General features: G+C 42.3%; 2 protein-coding genes across 4 annotated transcripts in view; both read left to right on the top strand.

Annotated features, from left to right (window-relative positions):
• WIZ (WIZ zinc finger) overlaps positions 1-7,143 on the top strand; it is a 144,860-nt gene extending 137,717 nt beyond the window's left edge. For all 3 annotated transcript variants that reach the window (XM_056866933.1, XM_056866932.1, XM_056866931.1), the window contains one exon: positions 7,134-7,143. The gene's annotated coding sequence lies outside the window, so the exon portion shown is untranslated. The remainder of the gene's footprint in view (positions 1-7,133) is intronic.
• On the top strand, positions 905-19,956 carry AKAP8 (A-kinase anchoring protein 8). The gene is made up of 12 exons (XM_056848124.1): positions 905-1,014; positions 1,512-1,630; positions 3,534-3,819; positions 4,477-4,990; positions 5,427-5,568; positions 6,163-6,207; positions 9,936-10,032; positions 11,244-11,385; positions 11,807-11,900; positions 14,601-14,731; positions 16,394-16,489; positions 19,516-19,956. Exons 1-12 carry the CDS (start codon positions 905-907, stop codon positions 19,954-19,956), a joined length of 2,217 nt encoding a protein of 738 aa, XP_056704102.1.
• Positions 19,957-22,852: the final 2,896 nt, after the last annotated feature.

Genomic DNA, 22,852 nt, shown 5'->3' with positions numbered 1-22,852 from the left:
TATTAATTTAGTATGGGTTTATAACTTTGATTTGCGGACCTTAACTTAGCTCTCGCGGACCCCTGGGGGTCCACGGACCCCTGGTTGGGAACCAGTGCTCTAAAAGATTCCTGCAGTTTATAAACCATTAAAAGCCCTGGCCTTGCATCATCTCCTGAAGATTTCCAATGACAGTGCTCCCCATATCTCCTCTGGGAGGTTGTTCCACAGTCTGGGAGCTACAGTGGAAAAGGAATGGCTCTGGCTGATGCAAGGCAGATCAATAAGTGGGGGGACAGCCAGTAGGTGACAGCCTGAAGATCATAGTCGGCGCATGGGGATACATTGGAGGAGACTGCCCTTTAGATATGTGGGTTCTAGGCTGTGAAGAGCTTTAAAGGACATAAGCAGCACCTTGAATTGAAATTGGAAACTTAAAGTGGGAGTCAGTGTATCTGTTTAAGATGGGCCGACATGTTCCTATCAGCTGGCCCCTGACAATAGTTGTTCTGCCAAATGCTGAACCAGCTGCAGTTTCTGGGTTCTTTTCAAGGGCAGCCCAACACAGAGTACAATACAGTACGCCAGCGGCAAAGTTACAAAAGCATGGGTCAGCATGGCCAGATCACCTGAGTCTAAGAAGGGCAAGCAGTTGGCAAACCCGAAGCAGATGATAGAAGGCACTCCTGGCCAGTGTACCAACCTGCTTCTCAAAAAGCAAGGCTGGGTCCCTGGGTCCTCTTAAGCTGTTCTGCAGATGCCAAGTCCACTCCATCCAAGACAAGTGGATCGAGTCCCTTTCTGACCAGCCTCAACCTCTGACTTGTTTGGATTCAGCTTCAGTTTTTCCCCCTATTGTAGCCACCTGATCACACTCTGAAACCACTGGTTCAGAGCCAACATAGACACATTTGGTGGCTTGAACATGGACATAATGAATGTAGAACTGGAGGTCATCAACATATTGATGACACCCAACCCTGAAGCTTCAGATGATCTCATTCAGCAGCCTCAAATAGATAGTGAAGAGCATGGGTAAGAGAACAGAACCCTGTGACAACCTACATACTGCAAATAAAATTGAAAAATTGTAATTCTGACTTTAATGCAACCCTAAAAGTGACCTAATTTCCTATGTTAATGGCTAGAATTTGACAGGATTTTGTGGATAGGAATGGTTTAGATTGTGGCGGCAACAATTAGACTGCTTAAGAACTATGATTCTTTTTAAAATTATCAGTAGTGAGTGTATTGGGTATTATTTACTTTTTTAGCTTTACAAAAATGAAATGCCTGCTTTTCATCTGGAACTGAGGGCATTATTTGGATAGTTGGAGGTGACTTGCTCATCATCCTTTGAGGCTGGAAACAATGCCTTGGCTCCTTTGAAGCCACTTCTACTCAATTCTTTTTCTGCCGCCAATGAGTCAGCAAGGAAATCTTTGAGCTCTGCTCTTTATTCTTTTAGCTTATTTTGTACTTCTGTAGCTCTCTTGTAGCAATCCTTCCCTCTACTCTTGTTCTCTAAAAAGGAAAAAAAAACTGTTCTCTTCTCTCACTGTGTCTGTTTCCGACTCCCACGCCAGCACCAAGCTGAGGCTAGGCCAGCTGACCTACTGCTTTGGAACCCTTGGAGCTGTGGTGCAAAATAGTAGGAATTTTATTCCTATCCTCCCCAAGCTGGGGGGAGGGGGCAGAAAAGCTATCCACTCAAATGGCCCCTCTAAAGAAGATGCAGCAGAGCACGCAAGCGGCTTTGCCATCCTTGGCTTGTTTAATTCAGGTTCCAAAGAGGATGGAAGTAGCCTTTTTGAGCCCCCAACAGAAACCCATTGGGGCCACAGCACAGCAGGCAGCTTTTTTGTGTCTCTCCCCCCCTCCCCCTGTGTTTCTGTGCCTCCCAGGGCAGGAGTTCTGTGCCTCCCAGTGAGGAGTTCTGCCTCACCTAGAGCCCTCTGTCTCCAGCCTAGTGCAACTCCTCTGGCTATATGGGAGATGGCTGACTTTTGTCACCAGTCCTCCATGGATCAGGCAGGGGCAGGACAACCCCAGCCAATGCTCCAATGGCCTTCCCTGTTGGGCCTCGTCCTCTTCCCCCTTGCCCTTCCTCGAGCCCTCAAGGGGCTGCCTCCTTGGCCTGTGCATGCCCCAGGAGGCCAGGGCCACCACTAATCTCATCTTCTGGGTTGCCGGAAGGAATGGCCCACATCCCTTCCAAGCTGCGCAGCAGGCCCACCCCAGCTCTGAGGCCGGTCCTGCCACATCTCCAGTTACAGTTTCCCAGACCTCCTTCCTCAGTTCTGGCTGAGGTGTGGATTCTGGTGGCACCTGGGCAGTCTTGGCTATCGCCGGAGCCATCACTGCCTGCTCTGGCAGCCCTCCTGGACCAGGGGGGGCAGAGACGCCACCCCCCAGACAGCATCATTTTGTCCCACCCTGAATTAAGTCTGGACATGCTCTGGTTTTTCCCCTGACATGAGGAGCTAATTTCTGTTTCCCATTGGGCTCTGCCTGTTACAGTATTTCAGTATACTGCCTTCTTTATAGGTTTCTCCTTTGAACTGTTTGTCACCTGAAGTGGTTATATTATCAGTATTGCAGTATGTTCCTCTTTTATTGAAATTTATAATAGTAAGTTTCCTTGGGGTTCTGGAAGTCTCAGAACTGAGTAGGAACAGCTACAAAGGGAGGAGGAGCTGAGGGATTGCAACATTGCCTTGCCTCAGGATGATTGGGAAGTCCCCCCCAACAATCAACATGATGCCCTCAAGTTCCACAGAGAAGGAACTGTCACAGTTAAGTGACCAGTGTTCTGTTTGGCTTTATTTCTTGGCAACTGCATTTCAGACTTTTGTTCATATTTTATTGTGTTGCTGTTGGAGGACTTACATTATACTTAGGCAAACTAATTTGTTTGAAGAAGGCTTTTGATTATGTGGGTACAAATGATCTAAAACCTGTTAACAGCAGGAGGAACAATAATTTCTTCTGATACAGCCCAATAATATTGCCTTGATTAGTTGATTTAATGTAGTAATCAACTTTTGTCTTTTTTATCCCATCAAGGTGCGTATGCTACAAATCCACCAAGTTGGCAAGGTATGTCATTTTCAAGGGTGCTTGCTGCCTCTGTGGATTTGCTTTTGCTAAAAATACACTATTGAATATTTTGCCAGATCCGTTGGAACTAATGAGAAGAATCAGTGGGGGGCACTAGGAGGTATTAGCGAGTATTTCATACAGTATCTAATATAACTAGGGGTATTTCATATATTGTCCAATGTAACCAAATTATATAGATGGTAGTTTGTTCTTTGTACTCTGCTCTCCTTCTAGGGTGTTCAGGGTCATGTTAAGTTTGCTTTTATGGAGACACACTCCCTGAGCCAGTATTGATGATTTAACAATACATAGAGTATTTAAAATTTATACCTCTTGCATCTGGTGACACCTGCGTAACCAGAATGGATGCAGTATTGAAATGACAGTTCTCCACCGGACTTGTAACTGTGGAAACTTCCACAACTTGTATTTCCCCCCCCCCTTTTTATCAGGCTACGAAGGCTATGACTATTTCAATGCCCAAACAAACACCTCTACCACAGCTGCCACGTACAGCTATGACACTGCTGCTGCCAACACCACCGCCTGGGACACCTCTAAAGCTACCACCATGACAATGAATGCTGTTGCTGGCACCACTATGCCAGTTGCGAGTTACAGTACTGGAACAGCGGGCACTGAGAATGAGTCCATTATAGCGAAGATAAACCAGCGCCTGGATATGCTGTCAAAGGAAAACAGTGGTGGCGATGGGGAAGGAGTGGAAGATCAGGGAAGGTGACTGAAGTTTCTCCTTATCTTAAAGATCCGTTCTTGGATTTAGATTCCACTTGAATTCTTGAAATACAATAGGACAGCATTCATTTCATAAAATGTACATGATGTCTGAAAATATAGTCATCTTGTTAAGTTGAATATATTTTCCCAGTTATAGTTATCCTTCTTAAAGACAGGACAACCTGTTACAGGGAATGTCTGTTGCCTCCAGTTATTATCAGCACCTGTTATTGCTGATGAATGCTGTGTGAGGTGTTTCAAGCAGGGTTTCCATATCAGTGCTTTTCTTGGCCTTCCTCTCTAAACGATACATTCCTCATTCTTGTTTGATATTGTGGGAAACTCCATAAAAAGCTTGTATAAATAACTAAATCAAAGCATTGGTCCACTGCTCTGTTAATTAACTGCACTCTACTCCAGCAGAGACCAACCCCTTTACTTGAGATCTTTTTAACTGAAAATGCTAGTTCTGAACTTTGGATCTTCTGCATGCAAAGCATGTATTCCATCATGGACTTATGGCCCCTCCCTGAAAGCGAATCAGATACCCACTCTAGGAAGCCTCCAGTATAATAACAGTGGCTCTATCAGTATTTCTTCAGATTTGCTATCAAGGCTTCTAATAACTACTGACGAGATTCTTTGTTTGTGATTCAGCTCTTTCAGATTTGAATCTTTTGAGTCTTATGACTCCAGAGCCTCAGTGCCTGATCGTGACATGTACAGAACCAGCTATGACTACAGTGAAGGTGGATCTGACAGAAATGATTCTTTTGCAAGCCACTATGATGTTCCTAGTAACCGCAGAGGTCATCCCCGCAACAGAGGAAACAACTATGGCTTTGCTAGAGGGAGAGGCCAGAATCGAGGGCATCTAAACACTTTCAATCGTGACCGCTTCACGCCATCAAGTACAGAACGGCTGTCTGCACGATGGAATGAGATGAATTATATGGGTGGGAGAAATATGGGAGGACCTGGCCCTGGCCCAAACAGGCTTCCATCACTCTTTTCCCAAGCGCTTGTCCCGGAGTACAGAGATTATGGCGACCAAGGAGACTATGGAGATTATGGCAACTATGGCGATTATGATTACGGCATGATGGGAATGCGGGGCATGGGAAGGTTTCCTGGTAACATGCCCTATGGCCACGGCAGATCACAAAGTAGAGTAAGTTCAGAATGCTATGACTGGAAACTGTTATTACGTTTGTAGCTGTTTCAGTTATTGCTCTTTGAATGTATTCAGGTTGCTTCTGTAAATATTAATGGAAAGAGAAGATGACCTTTCACAACCCTTATCTAGGCTATTGCTAAAAGCAAGTTGTATCTTTCATTACCACCATCGGAAAGAGATCTTGACAGATGTAGTAGCCATTTCCAGCCATTTCAGATGTCTTAGTTTGGCTTAAATTGGACTAAAAATTATTACTTTAGCAGGGACTCATGGACATTACTTAGGGAATGTTGACAGGGTTATATCCTGTGCTAAAGGCTATGTGGTTATGCAGATTTAGTGGAAGAAAGCATCGGACAAACTGTGAGGATTCTTGCAAATACTTGCAGATAGTTTGACCAAGCATATTTTGCTCAATTTGTATTTCTAGCCCAAGAGGAGAGGTTTCCGTGGTCGTCTAGGAGGGCGTTCAGATAACGAAGGTGGCTTACGTAAGCGGAAACAGTCCCAAAGTGGAGATGACCCTGAAAGCAAACAGGCAAAGATAGATAGTGAAGATGACTCTGATAATGGTAAGGATTTTATTTTTAAGATACTTAAATTTCCAATGGAAGGTAACATACTTTTAATCTTTGCAATCTGATACTAGTTTCTAGATGTACAACCATTTAGAGCAGGTGTGTCAAACATAAGGCCCGTGGGCCAGATCTGGCCCCTTGAGAGCTTGTATCCGGCCTGCGAGCCAGCCGAGGCAGCCACCACCACCCCTCTCGATCTGGGATGGCGAGGCATGTCCCGGCCCAGCCAAATGACATTTATGTCATATCCAGCCCTCATAACAATTGAGTTTGACACCCCTGAGCATGTCATGATAAAATTTTAATTTCATTGACATATTGCTGTGCAATTCAGTACTCTTCGGACATGGATTTTATTATGACAGTTTAGCTTAGAAATTGATACTTTGAATCTCTGAATTAAGACGAAGAAGAATTATAAGCCAAAATGAAAAAGGAGAGGATATGCTAGCAAGTAATCTTCTGTTACCAGAGTCTGAGAACCAATTTTCTGGTTTAAGCAGTTCTTACAAAGGGCTGCTATTGGATTATTAAAAGAAGGAGTATTGTTTCCAGCAGTGGCTGAATTGTGTTTTGTATATTTGACAGATGACTGTGAAGGAGATGACAAATCAGGAGATGATGGAGATAAAGGTGTAAGTAACTTTATGTAAACCTGGTTTTTCAGTGTATCTTGGTATTTCAGTGGCTCTGTTCCAGTGAAGAAAGCTAGTGACAGTCTTACACATACCCACCTTCTGTACACATGCAACATAATGTTGATTGAAGTCATAATGCATTTATATGTGTGCAGGAACATCTTGATCCTTCAGTCCTTTCCTTCCTGTTTCATCCCAGGGACTACATCAGGGGTGTCTAACATAAGGCCTGTGGGCCGGATCTGGTTCCTTGAGAGCTCTTATCTGGCCCGTGAGCCAGCTGAGGCAGCCACTCCCCTCCAGTCCCAACCTGGGCTGACGAGCCTGCTGTGGGCTTGCCAGCTGAGGCAGCCACCCTCCCCCCCCTCCTCTTGATCTGGGCTGGCGAGGCATTGCCTGGCCTGGCCCGGCCCGACCAAGTGACATTTATGTCATATCCGACCCTCATAACAAATGAGTTCGACACCCCTGGACTAGATTGTGATGTCAGAGGGATCCAGGCTAACATAGATGCACTATAGGCTGGACAGAATGTCATCCATGCACCATAAAGCAGATTGGAGCAAAGCTCACATGAGCCTTAATGTCACTCCTGCTGTTTTCATGGTAACTCTTTGCTACCAAAATAATGTCTGACCCAGGCCTTCCAATTCCTGAAATCAGGGTTACTATATATGAAATCAATAATAAACACGTACTAATTGTAAATGAATAATTTAGAATTAACTTAGTAATCAAGCTTGATGTATTTTTCTGGATTAGAACTTCTTTGCAAAAGAATAGATACATTTATAGCAAGATGGAGGAAGGTGAGGGGGAAGTCTCTTATTTGAATATCTTTTCATTAATAGATGAATATGCTTTTCGATGACGCTGTTAACGTTTTTTATTGTATGATTTATGAAATGAATGTGTTGTTGAAAAGTACCAGACAGTAAAATATTTTAAAAATAATAAAAATTTTATGAAAAAAAAACAATTCCTGAAATCAGGGTGGGGACTTTAAGTTGTCAGAACTTTCATATATCTGCGAGAAGAGCTTTTGCTGTCATTTCAGATAGGAGAAATTACAGTTTAAGGGCTTCAGACTGTTGGGTAGCTGTTTTTAATGAGTCTCGAAAATATGGGTTATGTTTGAATCAATATGTCAACATTTCTCAGTGGAAAATACTGCTTCAATTTTTTTCCTTAGAGATGGATTAGTAAATTAGATAAACAAGATTAATATATCTGATAAAGTTTTGAAATAATATGTATTTTAATGGTTTTCTCTCTCTTTCTCCCTCCCTCTCTCCTCTACCCTTTATTTAAAAGGAGCATTATGGAGGTTTTAAAGCTGTAAAGGTAGGGTGAAGTTCACCATTCAGCAAGCATATCCAATATATTTCTTTCCTTTTGTGTTGTTGCATTTTAGATTAAATGTTGATCTAAAACCATGTAACATATAGCAGTGGTATTTATTAAATTTCTGGGCTATAATTGCATGTTTTGGTTTGTTTGGTTATAAAGACAGGGTATTAATGGAAAAGGTAGCATGAGCTGAATCAACCACTGAAGCGTTTGTCACTACAACCTTCTATTCACTTAAATAGAGGTGCTAATTAATGTGTGAGAAAATCCGAAGTGCCTAACTGGCTCAGCCTGCAGTCCATCTAGCCTAGAATTCTAACACTGCCCCAAGGTAGATGCCTCTGGAACCTTGCATATGAGGCACAATGTAATGGCTGTCCCCTGGTTTTCTGTTGCTGTTGGTTGTCCTCAGCTTCTGGTACTTGGAGATGGAGACAATGCATCTGAAAAAGGCTATTCCCCTTTAGATGGCTTGGCTAATTGTCCATGTAGAAATCTAATTTTTTAAAAAAATCTATTTAAGATGGTAGTGAATTCATTGCATTTTTGCATAAGGTGAAGAAGCCCTTTCTTTTGTCCCAAACCTGTCGTTCAGTTTCATTGACCCAGGTTCTAGGACTGAGAGATAAATTTTATTTAATTTTTTTTAATTTAAAATATTTATTAGCTGCCTTTATTCCTTACAGAGCTCAAGGCAGCTTACACCATAGATAAAACACATCAGATAAAATACGTTAAAACATGAAACCAACATTTAAAATCCCTGCTCAGTACTGGTACTAAACTTAACCAAAAGCAGTCCTAAAAGAAAATCTCCAAATGCCTCCAAAAGATTGAAAGTGAGGGGTCCAGACGTATCTCCCTGGGGAGGTTGTTCCTTAATCATGGGGCTGCCACTGAAAAGGTCCTCTCTCATGTACCCACAAAACAAGCTTCCTTGATTGATGGAACTGTCAGGGAGGCCTCTCTCTTTGATCTTAATTCCCAGGCAAGGAATTATCTCTCTCTTTTTCACTTCCCTTCCTCCCCTTTAATCATCCTATTTTTCTTCACTAAAAGGTCCCAAACTCTTTAACTTGTATAAAAAATGCTCAAAAACTGTGATCACACTTGCCCATTTTTGTACCTTTTTTGCTGATACCATTTTGGAGATTTGCAGAATTATGTATTTTAAATGTGATCTTCACTATGCAGCTGTATAATGTTTTTATTCTTGCTACTATATTTCCAGTCAATGTTTTAATGTGATAGCAGCATGGAATTGACTTCTGGGAACTTTCTACTTTGACCCCTATGTGAGTTCTGATTGGCAATGCCTTTCTTGGCTCTCAAGCATGTGTCTTGCTACTGGAAGTCATCTTTAACTGTCAAAGGCAAGAGCTGAATATGAAGCCTTATGCCTCCAAAGCCTGTGTTCTGCCACTGAATTAATTTGCTGTTCTGTCATTCACTTATTTCCCCACTAATCAACTTGTATCTCTTCCAGTACAGTCCTAACCAGAAGTACATCCTTCTAAGCCTATTGGAATCAGAGGGCTTAGAAGGGTATGACTCTTCTTAGTATTGTACTGTTAAACTCTTTAAACATTCTAATGAAAAACTAAAAAGGTAAGGATGAGCCCAATGTCTAGGTTACACCATATTTTTAGCTACTAATGTGTTTTCTTTGGAGTTGAAAAGTTCTTGGCTCCACTGTTTGTTTTTCTGTAAGAATTTATCTAGTATATTCTGGATTCAGTTGGTATGAATTTTAAAGAATTCTATCTTGCTTTCGAGACAGCTTCCAATAGAAAAGCTTAAAGGCAAAGTTCAATGAAACCTAAATACCGCTAATTAACACAACATTCCTTTATAGCCTGTCTTTCCTGCTAATTGGTCAGAGTGGGATTTTAGCTTCTGATCAACCCTGCGAGAGAGACTGGCTTGTCTAGCGAATTTCGCAATTAAGCGGGGACTTAATCCCCACTCCACTCCCAGCAGAATCGAACAACTGGCTTACAGCTGCACGGAGGGCAGATTTAAATATTACAGCTCCGACATGGAAGTGGAAAGTGCTTCTGGAAAGTACGTTCTTGAGTCAGTGTTCCTCTTTGGTGGGTATAATGATCATCCAGTATGCTGGTCTACACACTGGTGTTGAATAACCTGAACAGTGGCCATAATGGTAGACAGGTGATACACATGGGTGTGCCTTTTGAAATGACACTTGCCACATGGGGCACTGATGGCTAGTTATCTTTTTTTTTAATGGCATCCACTTGAGGTCTATAACTGGCCCTAAGCAAGGCAAGGGATGAGGAGGTCAGATGTCTGTATCCCAAAACAGCCTAAAGCAAATGTAAGATGTTGGCTCTTAAACGTAACTCTCTGTAGCTTCTGGTGATGGTGGCGATGATGACGATGAAGAGACCAAACAAAGAAAAGAGAAACAGAAGCGCCGGGATCGAATGCGGGACCGTGCTATGGACAGGTAAGCAAACAAAATGAATCCCATGCGCCTCTATGAAGTATTTTTGGACTTCTCCAGTTCCTCTTTTGCAGATACGATTAGGTTTGACACCCCGCATATTTTTCTAATACTTAGCCGAGGGAGTGGAACATCTTGTTGCTTTGCCATGTTCGCTAACGCAAAGTAACTGCAAGACTTCATGACGGGTGCAAAATTATTGAAATGTACTATTTTAGATTACAGCCGGTAATCAGTCATAAAATAAGGAACAGGATTAACAGGACACCCCAATTAGATTTAAATGTTCACATGTTTCAGTCATATGTGCCATCACAGATGTAAAGAAATAAGTTGTTGATTTACAACTGTTGTTGATTGACAACTGTTGTTATTGTGAACAGCTTAGGACCACAAAATTGGAAAAACAGCAGGTTTTTGGTTTTTTAAACATAAGCAAACAGTGATTGCATAGAACAGTGGTAGCAAATTGACGGCTTGCAATTGTCATAATTTGTCGTCATTTTGCTTGGCTCCTCCCTATCTACCCACTTCAGAAGGGAAATACAGAGTTCCTCCCATTGGAAAATGAGGGGTTGCTTCAGAGGCCCCTGCTTCGTTGCAGAAGCTTCTTAGGCTAACTCTCACGTCCTCATGGAAGAAATTAGCTTCCCACCTGATTAAGAAATGTTGCCTTGCGTGCTGGGTTTAGCCTAGCCTGTGCAATCCCCAGGCTCCTTTTGTGTAGTCCTGTTCCATAACAAATGCACAGGACAGTAATTATTGGTTTATTTGGCTGTGTGAACTAAAAATTATGTTTCTTTAATCAATGTTTACATTACCCTCTGTTTTTTAATTATGTCTATTTATTTCCTTCATTTATACCCCTCCTTTCTCCCCATTGAGGACCCAAAGCAACTCACATCCTTCTCCATTTTATCCTCACAACAGCAAAAAAAAAAAAAAAGAGAGAGAGAGAGAATTTGAAAATTTGACTGATCTCCCAGAGTAGACTAGATTGTACAGTAGAATAGATTTATAGTTTTGGGTAACTGTATAGCATTGCACCATAGCATAGCAGTATATGAAGTAGCATTGGAATAAGTAGAGAGAGGATAGTTTGGGGGGGTGCTGCCAGGATGGGAGACAGTCTTTTTGTTTGAAGAGCTGAATCTCCTTTCACAAGTACTTGAGGCGAGGAGGAAAATAACTCAAACTTAAATGTTTTCCTTCAGAATCCAGTTTGCTTGTTCTGTGTGTAAATTCCGAAGCTTTGATAATGAAGAAATTGAGAAGCACCTACAGAGCAAATTTCACAAAGAGGTGTTGCGATACATTGGAACGAAATTGCCTGACAAAACTGTAGAGTTCTTGCAGGTATGTTGCCTTCAAATCTTAAGTTCTAAACTGGGAAACCGTTGTTGCTCCCCTCAACCGTTAATTGCCAATTGTAGATCTACCTTGCAAGTGAGTTTTAAACTAGGTTTGTTGAGTTGCTGGTACATCATTTGTTTAGCATATCATGGTTCTGAGTAGCACTGACTGCTTAGAGCTGCTTCTGCTTATCATTTTTCTTCACTGACCATTAGGATTTTTATTTGAGAAGTCTCACCCAGACATTTGAAGGAAAGATGCTGCTGCATTGATTCTGTTCTCTGCAGCGCAACTTCATCCAGAGTGCAAGGGAATGAGAATAATTGTCTTAGTGTATGTAGTTGTCTTGTATTAAGTTAGTTTTACTCGTTCGAGGGCAGTGGCTTGTCTAGTTATATACACTTTCCCTTTCCCTAATTTCCAGAAGTATATCGTGAACAGAAACAAGAAAATTGGGAAACGCCGTCAAGAGTTGACAGAGAAAGAGGGCACCAAGCCAAAACCAGACCCTTTTAAGGGTAAGTTAACAGTTATGAGAAGAACAGTGCAATTGTAAGCAGAATTATACCCTTCTAAGTCCATTTGATGAAGCCAGTAGGCTGAGAAGGATGTAACTCTTCTTAAGATGGCACTGGAAGGCTATCATTACATCCTTAACCACAATATTCTTGAGTTCTTGGGCATAATGTTGGTGTACCTTGGGCCATGAGATGCAGATAACTCCTAAAAAGAGTCTAGTAGGGTCTGGACTGGAACAGCATGGAGAAAATGGGTTAAAAAATCTTTTGTGTTCAGGTTGGGCTGCAAGGATAAGAGGCAGAAGATGGATATTTAGTTTTACTTGTAAGCTATTTCGTGTGTATATCATTCTTGTATCCTGCCCTTTCCTCGAGGAGTTCAGGAAAGCGTACACGAGGTTATCCTGTTTTTATTTTCACACCAACCCTGGATCAGGGAAAGAGAGTGACTTGCCCAGTCGAGGTGCATGATTTAGTGCGACTGAATCTAGGTCTCTCTGGCCTGAGTCCAGTACTCTACCTGAGATGCTATGAGAGCCATCCTAAGAAGCTCTACTTAGAATCCTGCACAGGTATGCTGAGTGGGACTTACTCCCAGGAAAGTGTTGCACTGTACACTAGTACATCTGTAGTGGAGATAGAGATGGATTTTTAAAAAAAACACTTTCCACTTGCTATAATCCCTGAAATTAGTAACATAATTGAAATTGCGTGCTTGTCAGTTTGAAAGAGCGGTCACGGACTATTACAATATGGACTATTTGGTATGACCAGAGCCATTCACAATGGTACATAATAGACCATACGTTTATTTGTTTAATGACTTTATGCCTCACTTTTCAGCCATATTATCCTTCCAACACAATTTATAATAAGAATCCATCACAAATTCTAATTAAAGCTACTTGCTGAGAAGCATATTTTAAAAAATCACCAAATACTACAGCATCTGTTGGGGCATGGCAGAATGCTCAGAGACTGGGACTCATAGTCGGTAGAACTGATGGTGGGGAGAATATTCCAGATGTCTGTCCTTCATTCTTTTCCGCCTTCCATTTGCTGCTTACTTCTAATTGCTGGGCCCATTGCTCAGGGCTTGCTTCTTGGGAGCGTGCCCCTACAAAAACAAAGTGCCACAGAAGACTGTGCTCAAGAGAGGCCCACATACGGCCTCGTGGAATGCTTAAAGTAGGGATGAGTATGTTCAGTTCTGAGAGCTACATCGGAGGTATTAGCTGCTGAATGCAGAAAATGTTCATACATGCATTTAACCGAGAAAGGTTTCCTGAACCAATCAGTTGCCAGAACAAATTGTGTCTTTCTTTGTCATGTCTTCCTTCTAATGATTGTTACTGGATAGGAAAATGTCTCCATTTAACCTCTTAAACACTGTATGAGATTGTAAATCATTGGAAAGGTATGCTGAAGGTTTACTTATTTAGCTGCTGTATTTGTGCTTCTTCAACACTCATTGGTACAGACACAAGGCCATACAATTTATTTGATCTGAACAAAGGCTTTGGGTTGGAGGAAAGCCCTTTAGTCCATGCACCAGGAGGAAAGCATCCTTTGGAACTGCATGTTGATGTTATTGTGAAGGCTAGTTCTGACGTTAGGATGTGAGTACAGGAATATAAAGAAGCAATTAGAGAACTTGGTCAAAAAGGCAAGGCTCCGTTGGGTTGGAATTAATCTTGCAAGCCCCTTTGAGAAGCTCCGCGTGATCCCTTGTGACTGGTTATTTATCATCATCTAGGTCTTTACATAAGAGCCATGCCAGATCAGACCAAGATTCCATCTATTCAATATCCCGTTCAGAAAAGGTAGTTGGCCAGTTGCTTCTCAGAAACCCAAAAGCAGGCCATGAAGGCAACAGAGTAAGGTACACTTGAAAGAAAGTAAAATTAGAATCAGACTATAGGTAGATTCCATAGGTAAAAATGGGCAGGAAGAAACTGCAACATCAGGTTATGTTTCCTTAGCGCCAAATCCAATATCCCTTTGAGGCACTCTACTACCTCTGTCCCACTTGTCCCCTTATCAAAAATTCCATATTGTGCTAAAAAGAAAAATTATACAAATAAAGCAAGTTTGCATAATTCTTTTATGATGCTATGATTGAAATTTGGGATTCCTTCCAGAATTTGCAGGCACCCTTGATGATCAGTAAGGGCATTAACATCTTGTGATAGGTCTTGAAAAAGGCAGGGCTTTATTTATTTTTATACTGGAGCAGATGAATGACATTAGATTTGAAACCTGTATAGATGATTTAAGCCATTAATAACATCAAGAGACACACTTTTTCCTAGTGGCCTGTTAAGACTTGTAGCTCGGAAGTAAGTGCTTAGTAAATGGAGCAAAGTTTTGTTGATGTGGCTTCGCAGCGATGTTTAGATGAGAATTTCAGATTGCAGCAATGGCGATAATGTTAACTTTCCACGTATCTGGGTCAAATTGCCCTAGGGATAACTGAACTAAGGTTTGTGGGATGCTTTAATTCCATAATAATGGAGCGCGTAACAGTATTGCATAGCATGACCTTAACTTTGTGCTTAGAATGATTCATGTAGCTAATTGGTGGGGGAGAGATCTGATTCCTGTCTGGATAATGGTTTGTGAAATTTCATACCAGAGCAAGTTAATGTTTAACCATCTGCTGTTGTGGCTAATATCTAATTCAAGCATGTACCATTTTAGGAATTGGCCAGGAACACTTCTTTAAGAAGATAGAAGCTGCTCACTGCATGGCTTGCGATATGCTAATCCCTGCACAACAGCATCTCCTTCAGAGACACCTGAGGTCTGTTGATCACAACAGGAACCGTAGGGTAAGTAACCCTAGTATCTTGTAGGTGATTCTGATACTTCCTAGATTAGAATAGGTCGTGGAATTATTTTTGGACTGTATGGAGGGGCTATGTAATGAGAATCAGTTTTAGATTTTTTTTGTAATTTCATAGTGAGCGCGTTTGTTTGGAGAAATTACTAACATGCTTTCCAGTTGCTAATGATTGCCCCCATCTCTGGAAGTAAATAATGATTCAATAGGGGAGTTATTTTGTTGGACCAGAATGACTAGTATGTATGTCCTGTTTTTGTTTGCCTTCTGGGTAAAAGATGGCAATCAGTTCAAGGACCCTTTTCGGGTTCCCAAAAATTTTAAATCTATAGAAATGTCCTGTCGGATGGCCTACTGGTCCCCTATTTCAGCACTGGTTAAAGCACAGTCCACAAATCCCTTACACAAACAAAAAATATAATTTACTGATCCAATGTGGGGTTTGAACAGATCCCAAAGTGGGGAAAAAAGAAACAATGTTGGGGTTTTTATTGTGCATGACACCAGCCTCAAAGGGAAAAAAATTAAACATTTCTGTTTGGTAGTACAGAGAGATAAATCAGAAAATGTAACTGTAAATTTCAACCTATATTCTCTTTCAACACAAGTGGGAATAAAAAAGAACCCCAACACCGACTGCAAGTTGAATTCGATTTACAAAAAGTTATGGGGGTGGGGTGGAATGCTACAGGGCAATTGTCCTCATGAAGGTTGGGAAATAACAGGATAGATTTATAGACTGAAAACAAAGTTTTATCCACTTTTCCTACTTACCTGGATCAGTTTTAGCTCACTTTTTCGTCTGAGGATAACATTTATTCTGGTTCAAATTTGTGAAGAGGCGTGAGGAAAGTTTAGTGTGAGATATATTTGAAGTTCCTGATACATCTTGTAAATAATTATTTTTCTCTCTCTGAGATACCTTAGTCTAATCTGCTTGCCAGTTGTAGGCCAGGAAGAATTTTTCATAAATGACAGAATACATGAATACCTATGCTAGGAAGATTGCTCTTTTCCTTACTTGGTGCTTGATAGTTGCTTATTTCATACTTGTAGTGACAATTATGTACTTTTATCCCACCATTACAGTTGAAACATAAACTTTTAAAACCCTGACTGAGTCTTATTTTGCTACATTGTGTGCAAAGAGAATTTTCAAACTGTGTTCATATCCAAACACAAACTATGAGAGTTGTCAGAGTATGAAATGTTAGATATAAATAATACAAGAAAAGTACATAACAGTAGACACAGTTTATCAATTTTATTTCCTGTTCACTGTTAGCTCCATCATGAGCTAACTTTGGGCAGCAGTCTTAATTACCTGCTATTTCACACAAGTCTATTTCAGTTCCTTGCTTGATATAAAATTTTCACCTCGCATAACTCTCTTCGTTTTGATGACCATGTAAATTGAGGATTCCTGGATAAAAGCCTCACATAGAAGTCTACAGCAAGCGGCCCTCAGTGACCATCCTCAGTCTAAAAAATTTTTCTCTCTCTTTGTAGAGACTTGGGTACATACTGATAGTGGAGTGATGCCCTGAAATAGGCATAGAGAGAACCAGACATGCAGCATTCTGCATACAATCCATGTGTGTGTTTTTTTGTGCTTGATCGTCATATTTACTTTTATATCTGCTCTTTCCAGATGGCGGCTGAACATTTCAAGAAAGCTAGTTTCCATGTAGCTAAGAGTGTCCTAAATAGCAAACACATTGTGAAAATGCTAGAAAAGTACCTCAAGGTAAGTAAGCAGGGCAAGGGACCATGAGCTCCAGCTTGGCCTTGACTGAGCATTGGACTAGTATTGCTGCATGTAACTTTCACATAAAATGGAGAGAAGCAAAGTGAATGCTTTGTTTTTCTATGCTTTGTCTCAGCCTAGAGTAGTGTCTGTCTGTTTCAGCAATATGCCATCCCGTCCCCCCCGAAGTGCTGGATACTCTCACTAGCAGGCTGTGTATAACAAATCTCTTACCTGCTTTTAGCTAGTGGTGAAAAGCATCCAAATTAAAATTTGACAAATTAACAAAAAGAAAAAAAATCTTTTGCCTCCAAGACACATCTGTTGCCTCTGACAAACGGGTGAAATCCTGTGTTGAGGGAGTGCTGCGCCCAATTTAAGCACTGCTTGATGGGCAGAAATATTAGTTGGATGCATTGCATCTCTGCCTCACAATTGGGTAGATTGTCTCTTGAAGAAAATGGTAGGCTTTGCATTGAAGTATCCCAGGAAGTTGACAGTTGCGAGATTAATTTCTTTAAGTCACATCTATTGTTAGTCCCTGTGTTCTCCCTATAGATCTCTTCTGGGAAGACCGTTTCATAAGGTAGAGCAGGGCCTCCAAAACATTTGGATTTGGCCCTGTACATTAAAACCAGAGCTTTGACCTGGTGAGAATTGGAAATGGAGCACAGTCTCCAAAGCGGGGGTTTGAAAAGCCCCTGAAGGGAGCCATGCCTGCCTGCATGGGGATTTGCAGCACATGGAGATGCTCCTGTGTGACCATCAAGGGCTTGCTCGTGTAGCATGCGTGGCCAAGGGTAAGTGGTGTATTCCACTTCCGAGAGGAAAGACTGCAACCGTCTGACCGGGTGAAGACGAAAAGAAACGCGTTTGGCTGCTACTTTGCCCTGGGAATCCAGGAGCAAACCCAGGATTCAACAATACCCTCTTGTGGCAACCATGACTAATGGGGAGCAGATCTTGCATCTGCCATCTCCTCTACTTGTCCCCCTTGCCCCTGTGGTGGCACTTTGGTCTCATCCAGACTGAGCTTCTGCCAGTTAACCGAGTCCTGGTCTCTGCTAGGCAGACGCTAGCAAAACTGAGACTCCTTTCTCTGGGTCCAGTGAAAGCGACTTTGAGCTGAAAACACCAGCCTGTTGTTGGCACTGGTGGCCTTTATGCTGAGGCTGTCTTCCCCCTAGCGGCGCCTCATACACGTTGAACAAGAGGGGTGACAGAATAAACCTTGCGGTTGCTCTCCCAAGAGAGCCCTTGGGGCAGATGAGCAGTTGCCCAGTGCCACCCTCTGGGATCTCTCGGAGGAAAAAAATGGAACCACTCAAGCGCAACTCCGTCTACCCCTGCTAGGGTCCGCAGGTGCCTCAGCAACACCTCATGATCAACGGTATCAGAGGCTGCCGACAGGTCTAACAGAGTCAGCATGGACACCTGACCTTTGTCCATCAGCAGGAGGAGATCTTCGACCCACCCAGCACAGTCTCCGTACCATACCCAGGTGCGAAACCAAGCTGAAAGGGGTGAAGGAAATCTGAGGACTCCAGGTAATGCCAGAGCTGCCCCATCAAAGGTCTTCTCGGCACCTTCCCCAAGAAAGGAAGGTTGGAGGCAGGGTGAGACTGTTACCATCAAGAGGTGATTCTTGAACATGGGCCTAATGCTTCCTCCCCCAAAGGATGCTGGCACCTTGCCCTTCCTGAGGGAGCCTATGTCAGTCTCCACCAGCTGGGGATTCTAAATTTCCCCCCTCCTTTTTTCACTAGCGATAATGGACAAGTCCATATCGCAGGGTATAGTTGGAGCTCTGCAAAACTCCAAAATATCAGTAACTATGGCTAGTTGGCTGAAAATCAGCCAAAGACGATATCACTTCTTATCTTTTACCTGCATGGATCTTCTTTCATGGAGGCAGCTAGTATGGCCTGGATCTGATCCAGCTGGGTCATAAAAGAGGAATACTTATTTGCTGGGTGCAGGGATCCTTGACTGTAGCAATCAGCCTAGCTCTTATGGGTGGGATTCCATGGGCACAGATGGAGAAGCAAGGACTCACTTATCCTCCTGTGCACTGTGAGTATAAGACTGAATGTCACTTGCTTTTGATCAGTTTATTGCAAGATTTCTGTCACTGGCATGCTGCCTTCTTTCATAAACTTGTTTCAGGTCAGTTTCGCATGAAAGTGATCTGTGAGAAGGAGATAAAAAGGGCTTGGGCCTTGCTGGATGATGGCAAATGGCAAGCAAGAATTTTGAAATCCAGCAGCATAGCACTAATGCGTCAGTCTGCTGATTTTATAGTGTTTCTTTTAATAAAGAAATCTCAGCCAGAGCAAAACACTACAGACCTCTGTTCCCACTGCATGCCATAGAAAGTCCTGTTCTCTGTCTTAATAAGGTTAGCATGACTTGTGTGTTCCCAGTTGTTCCCAGTGCAGTCCTCATTTAGTATTCTGGAACACAGAGATTGCATCACTTAATGAGCTCTCCAAAATGTGCAAGAACCCATCATTAGCTTGTAGCCTTATGCCAGCACCTGGTCTTTCTAACAATGAAACAGATTGAAAACGGAGAAAGCTGCACACATCTTAGCTGCTAGGATAACAATTTCCTAAAGGCAACAGATTCTGCTACTGGGTTGAGTGCTCCAATAGTAAATTGAAAAATTAGCCATTTTCTGAGGCCCCAGGCATTTAATTCTACAGAGGGTTTTCACCCCTTGCTGATGCCCTGAGAAACACATTGCAGCAAATTGCATTCTGTTCTGGTTTCTGTGAGGTAGACACTTTGCCAGCATTCAGACAGTGCCGCAAGATTAGGGCCCTGGAAGGCATATGCACAAAATTGCTCAGGTCGTTTTCAGGCAAAGAGAGGAGTTGCTGTTGCTCGGCTTTGACTTACAAATTGAGCGCCCAAACTTCAATCTCAATGGCAAACTTCCATGTTTTAGGTCTGAGGCTCCCTTATAAGAGGAATTAAGACAATTTTACAGCCGTGTGATAACATATTGGTTTTTCCTTTGTCAGGGTGATGACCCATTTACAGGTGAAAACATTGACCAAGACGTTGATGAATCTGAAGCCTTAGAGGGGGCTGAGGGTGAAAGGGCTACTGAAAGTGCTACAGCAGAGACAAAAGAACATGGTGGAGATGAGTCTGAAGCCGTCGAAGAAAGTGAACCTGACAAACCAGGAAGCGACGAGAGAAGCTGTTCCACTGCAGTTTTTTGTAAAGATGAATCTGTAGAGGAGCAGCAAGAGGAAGCAAAGAGAACGGAGACAGCAGAAACCACAGAAGAACCATGTTTTCCTTCTCAAGGGAGCCCAGAAGAGAAACCAGCAGAAAACCAAGGGAAGGAGCAACATGTTGAGATGGGAGAAAACGTCACTGAAACGCCAGTGGCTGAAAACAATGACACCAAGAAGGAAACAGTTGTAGCAGCAAGTGCAGAGCTGCTGAAAGAATGACCATGTAAATGTTTCTGTGAAGGTGGTTTGTCCTGCTTAGCTGTATAATTTTTTTCCTGTCTTTTTATGTCAGTGCATTTCATGACTGTGAAATGCTGAATTGCTACCAATGTTGTTTGTTTTGAAGAAAGGGATTCTCTACTATTACAGGAGCAGTCCTGTGCTTTGCTGTTTTGTCAAAAGTGGAAATCATCCAGTGCGTTTCATTTTTAGGTTGGAAAACTCGGGATGCTCTACATTTTCCTAAGAAACTCTTGATAGTCTTCTTGCATTTTAGAGTTATCAGTAGTATTTGAAAACAATTTTTGAGCATTTAGTTCCTGTTAGATTTTCAATACAGAAGTAACATAGGTTCATTTGGAAACAAAATTGATCCTCTTTGTTAATGGGGAAGTAGATTAGTAAACCAGTAAATCAATGTGTTTAACTTTCCTGTGAAATTGTTTGCTCATTCAAGTTCCTTGAGAAAGGACTTGCTGGCACGAGGGCTGTTAACTTCATTTATCCAGACTGCAGTATTGCATGAAAAATAGCACCGCTAACGATATAGTTTTTAAATGATAAATTTATTGTGTGTCACACCTGGACCATCATTTATACTGTGCCCTATTTCAGATATTCTGGATGGCAAGATGCACCTTGTATATTAAGGTGGTAGAACGGGGCTTAGTTTAAAGGCAAAAAGTTATGCTACTACTGAATTCCACCCTTCTCATACTTTTCAGTAAAAATCACAGGAATGTCATTCATTCACAGAGGAGATTGCCAAATACTGCTCTGGGAGTACTGAAGCAGTACCAAGACCAGCAAAATAGGGAACTAATTTGTTATGATTGATGCTTGTCATATAAAAACTTTAAAGAATGGACACTCTGCTTTTGTGCCCAATAAGGCCAGAGTTCTTTGTCTGAGCTTTGAAATAAACTTGTGAAAATGAGAACTAGTATTAACTTGTAATTTGTTGCCTATAAACCATTCACGTCTATGCAATTATATGACAACAGTGTTAAGCAAGAAGAACAGTCAGGAGTTTGGGATAGATACCCAATTATCATGGTATTTGGCTTCTGCTAGTACTTTTGGGAATGCTGGCCACATCTTGCTAAGCTCTCACACCTGGGAAGGATAATCTCCCCTCTTCAAACAAAAAAATTCCAGACAAAGATGAGCTTGCAAGAGCAAAGGTCAGATTTATCCCTCCCCTCCCCCAACCCTCCATTTTTCAGTCTAAAGCTCATCTTTGCCTAGAAGAGCCCCGTGGCGCAGAGTGGTAAGCTGCAGTACTGCATTCAAAGCTCTGCTCGCAATCTGAGTTTGATACCAATGGAAGTTGGGTTCAGGTAGCCTGCTCAAGGTTGACTCGGCCTTCCATCCTTCTAAGGTTAGTAAAATGAGTACCCAGCTTGCTGGGGTAAAGGGTAGACAACGGGAAGGCAATGGCAAACCACCCCGTAAACATAGTCTGCCTAGAAAACGTCTTGATGTGACGTTACTCCATGGGTCAGTAATGACTCGGTGCTTGCACAGGGGACTACCTTTACCTTTACTTAAACTAAGTCTGGATGCAATGGTAGCAGCAAGAGGTGGTAGGCAATAAGGATTCACCCAACCACCTACTGCATGCAGCAAGGGAGAAATTTATCATTAGAGCCTCCCCCCAACACCCATAGTGAGGGCAGTGAGGGGTGAGCCAATCAAAAGAAGCTGCCACAGCAAAGATATTTCATCTGCATATATGTTCCACAAGAGCTGGGTAGGCAAGTGTAGAATCCCTCTTCCTCATTTCCAGGTAAGTTAAACAGCTGTCCATCTCTTGAGCCAGAAATAAGCCTGTTAGGAAGAAAACAACTTTGGCATTGGCCAGATGGAGTAGAGGGAGGTTTATAGACAGTGTACCCCCTCCTGTCAAGTGGCTAGGAAAGAGCACAAACCTGGGTTATCAAGGAAAGGAGAAGTCTCCATGATCTCTCTCCCGTGTCCTATTCACCACACAGCAAGGTGTCTCTTCATCTTCCATCATAATTGCCCAGCTGCAGGCTGCAACCCCAGAACTTGCAGTCATGGCAGCTGAGCCAGACCCTGAATATTCAGCAGTATGCACATGTTGGGGAAGGTAGCAAGGGGCACAACAGCTTTAAAGAAGAGCTGCAAAATTCTATAGACAGAAACCAGTTCTATAGGCAAAAACATTAACATCATGGTGGGGGAAGCAAGCAGATGTCAGAGTCTCCAATGGCCAAGAATATGGCAAAGCAGTTGCTGACACCATATAGAGAAAGCAATTGTTTTCTGTTCCCTAAGGGCTAAAGTTATAAACTTAAGATATGCAGCAGCCAGAATAGTTTAAGACAAGCCAACCTTCCCATGAGTCCAAGGTACTCAGACACCTCTTGGAACGGCCCAAAAATTCTGACCTGGTTGGATGGCTCATAGATCCACCAGCAATAACCCCCTTCCCTCCACAACCATCAGGTTCAAACTGCTCCACGGTCAAGAAATCTATTAAAGATCACACAAAGTTCAGGCACAACAAAATTATAACTTCCCAATTTCAAGACTAGAACTAGACTCAATACTAGAACGTGGGGTCATCTGCGGAAGCTGGAGGATGAGAGATTCAAAACAGATGAAGTATTTCTTCACACAACTCAGTTAAATTGTGGAACTCCCTGCCCTAGGATGTGGTGATGGCTACCAACTTGGAAGACTTTAAGAGGAGAGTGGTCATATTCATGGAGGATAGGGCTATTCATGGCTGCTAGTCAACGTGGATTCTAGTCATGATGCATACCTATTCTCTCCAGTATCAGAGGAGCATGCCTATTATATTAGGTGCTGTGGAACACGGGCAGGATAATGCTGCTGCAGTCGTCTTGCTTGTGAACTTCCTAGAGGC

This window comes from Euleptes europaea, chromosome 1 (assembly GCF_029931775.1).
Source record: "Euleptes europaea isolate rEulEur1 chromosome 1, rEulEur1.hap1, whole genome shotgun sequence".
NCBI classification, from domain to species: Eukaryota; Metazoa; Chordata; class Lepidosauria; order Squamata; family Sphaerodactylidae; genus Euleptes; species Euleptes europaea.
Note: the sequence above shows the minus strand (reverse complement) of the source record. Positions and strands in the feature narration are given on the sequence as shown.

Excerpts from the sequence above, each read along its gene's own strand:
- AKAP8 (XM_056848124.1), top strand. The coding sequence starts at position 905 with ATGGACATAATGAATGTAGAACTGGAGGTCATCAACATATTGATGACA. Across the intron at positions 3,820-4,476 it reads GGAGTGGAAGATCAGGGAAG|CTCTTTCAGATTTGAATCTT; the intron begins GTGACTGAAGTT and ends TTTGTGATTCAG. Across the intron at positions 5,569-6,162 it reads TGAAGATGACTCTGATAATG|ATGACTGTGAAGGAGATGAC; the intron begins GTAAGGATTTTA and ends TATATTTGACAG.